Raw genomic sequence first — 4,280 nt, 5'->3', positions numbered from 1 at the left:
AGAGAATAGAAACAATGATACTCCCTCCATTTTAATTCCAAATACATCATTTCTCTTTTAGACGTTCATCAATGTATAAACTGTGACGTAAATATCTTAAATTTTACATTATAAAAAAAAATATAAAACTTTGTTTTTCTTATTGTACTTATAAAATGGATCACACAAGATTATCTCATATGATTATATTTTCTTTTAAACTATGTTGGTGGTTAAGTAATCAAATGACTAGACAAAAGCATTCTCCTTAGAAAACAAGTAATTCTCCTTGCCTGGCTAGCTCTCCACACACGACTAACGAGTGACAAAAGATTTACAAACGAATTTGACAATCTGCCAAAAGCTGCAAGCCTCATTTGAAAGAAAAATATGCCGAGTACGGTGTCGAATGGTGTCGAGTCTGGGTACCATACTTTCACATATTCTTATATAATGTTCATTATTTTAGTTGTTACAGAGAGGCTTGTTAATTATTACGAATATGATGACGTTATCTCATTTACAGTCTTTCATAGTGCAAAGACGAGAATATCATAATTTAAGGGAAGTTGTATTCCGTATACATGTATAATTGTAGCTTGTAACTCCAACCCCATAACTGGCCAAATTATGTAGCAACATTCAGAAAATAATAACTCTCATATAGAATCCTCATATATTACAGAACTTACCCAATTAAAAAAAAAAAAAAAGCCCAAACATAAGACATTACGTATATATTAAGCTTTATACTTTATATCTTATATATCGAAAACTGAACATATTTAAATATATAAGTTATGAATTTAAAATATTATAAGTAATTAAAAAAAAATATATTATTTATATATTTTTAACTTAAATAATAGACCTTACACAATAATTTCTGCTAGAAAAATGCAGTGTAACATGGCCTTGCTTTTTGGGCCCAACTCTCTGTTTTTGATATTTGATCCATAACTTGGACTGACCAAATTGTGTCAAGGCTTAATTCACATTTTAGCCGGATTATATTTTAATTTTTCTCACCTGTTTAGTTGTTAACAATACTCCCTCCTATTCAATAAATTCTTTACATATTCTCTTTTGACTAATTTGCTAAACATAATATGCAGTTTACTCCCTCCATATTCCGTAATAATTTATGAAAAACGAGAAAATATATATATTTAAGGGTAATAAACACAGCCCTTATAAAACAAAATTCACATATCTAATAAAAACAGTACAATACTACAAATAAACAACATTGGGATGATAGGGATGGGAGAAACCCGAATGGGAGAAACCCAAACCTTCCCTTATTGAATTCAAAGTACAAGTTGACGGCAATAACACCATTACTTATTCCTTAGATATAACAGTCTAAATAGTGTCATATCGACTGTTTTTATATTTACATAATAGAGAAGGACATAGACCCAAAAAGACGATCTTACAAAAATAGTTTTGCAAAACCGTCTCAAAGGAGACTAGCTAACCCGTCTTCGACAAATGCGAAACTGGCATGACCATCATTCGAATTTAAGACAGATCCTCCTTTATACAGTAGGAGACCAAGTTTCATTTCTTCCGCAGTAAACCTAGAATCCTGTGGTATGCATTTACGAGCTGGATTATGATATTGATCTGAAATTGAACTCCAATTATTTTCCAAAAGTGTGATACGAGAACCGGCCTGGAAAGTGCCAAACATTCCACGATTTATCACCTGATCCTCGATATATTTGAATCGCGCTGCCTCAGCAACCATTTGTATAGAGGTTAGCGCAAATTTCGCTACCTCTTTCGCAATATCTTCACCTTTAGCATTAAAATCCTTCCCATAAACCTTATTAATGGAAGTTTGAAGAGTACTAACCCCTAGATTTAGATTTTCCCTCGAAACACCGGCTTTTTTTTCTAAATCAGTGTAACTGCTTGATAAGGGAAGCGCCTTTCCTAGGTCCTGTGCTTTCGGAAAGACGCTCTTATAATTACCGTTCAATCTTGCATACTCATCTGAAAAGAAATTCGCACGTATTTTCTTGGTTTTCGCATCTGTGTCCTGAAAACCGACAAGATAAGCATCGGATTTTCTTAAGGCTAATGTAATGGTGTTCCCATTAAAGGGTAATACTAAATTCACCAAAACAAATACGTTATTATTGTTTTTGTTGGTGACTGGTAGATTGCAAACTTTTGTGGTTCCTCGCCCGAGTTCTTCCCTCAGAGAATCCAAAAATTTCGAATATTCTTCAGAATCAGAATCAACGCTCCAGGTTGGGTCCGCAGAGTCTGCTACCACAATCAAGGCCATCACCATGAACCATACTGATATTATAATAGACATCTTCATCTTTTATCTTGTATCCTGTTTGAATTGATTAATTACTAGATTAGTATTACTTGTGTATTGAAACAACGATGAGAAGATCGATTTGTAAACAGGGGCGTTTTCAGTGGAAATTCACGAGGAGCAAGTTAGACACTCAACAAGCCCTCGATATTGGTTAAGTCAAAACTCGGCTTGAGATCGGTCAAACTGAGCTCGAGCTTGAACCAAACCTAGTTAAACCGGAGCACAGTAAGGCTCAGCTCGGAAACTTGTTTGAGCTTGTTATGTTTTAAATTACATAGTTTTTATTAATAATATTTACTTAAATTACATTAATTTATAATTTTATGATAAATTAATTAAGATATAAGTTTAGAAAAGAAAATAATATAAGAAATGTTATTTTAAGCTAATTATCGGAAAAATACTAGTTTGAACTGGAATTTTTAACTTAAAAATTATGCTGGAAATAAAATAATGCTCGAAAAAATGGTACTAAAACAGAACTCAATCTCAGGTTTCGTACAATATCATATGAATCGATCTCGAGCCTTAATGACTAAAGCTTGGGTTCGGGCTTAGACTTGATTTTTACAATGTGAACTGAGCTAAATCATAGGTAAGCTCGAGCTCGAGCTCGGCTCGACTAGGTTACAACCCTAAATTCATTTTTTTTTTTTTGTGTTACTCAACAGCCCTAAATTCATGAGGGTGGAATGCCAGGTTTGGGGGCCATGGAAAACATGACTCGAGCAAAGTTGTTACTTGAACTCCAATTATATTAATTCTGGCTTATCTGGGAATTTATTCCTCAGCATTTAAATTACTTGCAAAACTTATTTTATTAGGTTGTCCAAATTTATTTATCTTGGCAATTTCTCTAGTCGACGCGTATAATTTAATTTATTAAATTCGTAAATTTTCTCCAAACTAAAGTCAATCAGTGAGAGATCCACCAACACGTAAAATAACCACAATGTATATCTCGATATCTCGTTGTCTCAGTTATTTATTTATTTTCTTTTTGAGTTTTGACACTAATAGTGGAAAATAAATTGACCAATAATGGCAATATACAATGATGATCGATATCTACTAAAAACATTCTTAAAATAAAACGTAATTAAATAACTATAATATGAAAAATTAATATAGGTAAATAGATGAGCGAGACGAGGAGACTCGAGAGTATTATTGCACAGTCATAGTCAGCACAAACCTGTAATTTCTTACCTTAAGAGCTGAAATTAGTAAATGGAAGGCCTTTCTATTATTTTGATTGGTTGATGTATATGTATGTGTTTTTGTTAATGAAGAGAAAGTGTTGTTTTTCAATGTCTTATATAGCATTGATTGGCTAGGACGAGGAGACTCGAGAGTATTATTGCACTGCCAAAATTTTGCATGTCTTATGTGACTCGCGTACCACGTTATTTTTCAATTTTTGTAATTATTCTTGTAGATAGGACCAACTTTGGATGATGACTAATGAGTCGTGTACCACGTTATTTTTCAATTTTTGTAATTATTCTTGTAGGTAGGACCAACTTTGGATGATGACTAATGAGTGAGGACAATTTGTCGACTTTCAAATCAGTTCGAAAGATTTGGAAATAAATACATAGATCATATTGATTATGAGAGCCAAGCGTCTTGCTTGTGACGGGTTAAATTCGTCACAAGTCGAAGACTTCTCACAAAAAGGGAGATGCGACAAGGTGGGGCACCCTGCATGTGTTATAAAATTTAACTAAAAGTTATAAAATTTTCATTTTTGGAGTGCTTTGTTAACCTCGTTAGCTTCGCCACTGATACAACAACATAACTAATCATGAGCAATTTAGCACAGTTGTATAAAAAAAAGGTATATGACATTCCCAGTTAGACTATATTAAAGGGGAGACGATTTTTACACGAAATTATCATATCAGCTACACTTTCATTAATAATCTACACTGTTATGATAAATATTAGCTCATTTATC

The 4,280-nt window shown here is 32.9% G+C and overlaps 1 protein-coding gene across 2 annotated transcripts; it reads right to left on the bottom strand.

Moving 5' to 3' along the window:
• Positions 1–1,120: 1,120 nt before the first annotated feature.
• Positions 1,121–3,654, bottom strand: LOC141606592 (ribosome-inactivating protein lychnin-like). Of its 2 annotated transcripts, none has more exons than XM_074425780.1 (2): positions 3,530–3,654; positions 1,121–2,332 (listed from the first exon to the last, which is right to left on the bottom strand). In XM_074425780.1, the coding sequence occupies exon 2, from the start codon at positions 2,315–2,317 to the stop codon at positions 1,442–1,444; it is 876 nt and encodes a 291-aa protein (XP_074281881.1). In that variant the 5' UTR covers positions 2,318–2,332; positions 3,530–3,654; the 3' UTR covers positions 1,121–1,441. The 2 variants fall into 2 exon arrangements, with proteins under 2 accessions (XP_074281881.1, XP_074281882.1); XM_074425781.1 differs by having other exon boundaries at positions 3,516–3,611.
• Positions 3,655–4,280: the final 626 nt, after the last annotated feature.

Source organism: Silene latifolia, chromosome 10, assembly GCF_048544455.1.
Source record: "Silene latifolia isolate original U9 population chromosome 10, ASM4854445v1, whole genome shotgun sequence".
In the NCBI taxonomy this organism is placed as follows: domain Eukaryota; kingdom Viridiplantae; phylum Streptophyta; class Magnoliopsida; order Caryophyllales; family Caryophyllaceae; genus Silene; species Silene latifolia.
This window is presented reverse-complemented; position numbering and strand designations above follow the sequence as displayed.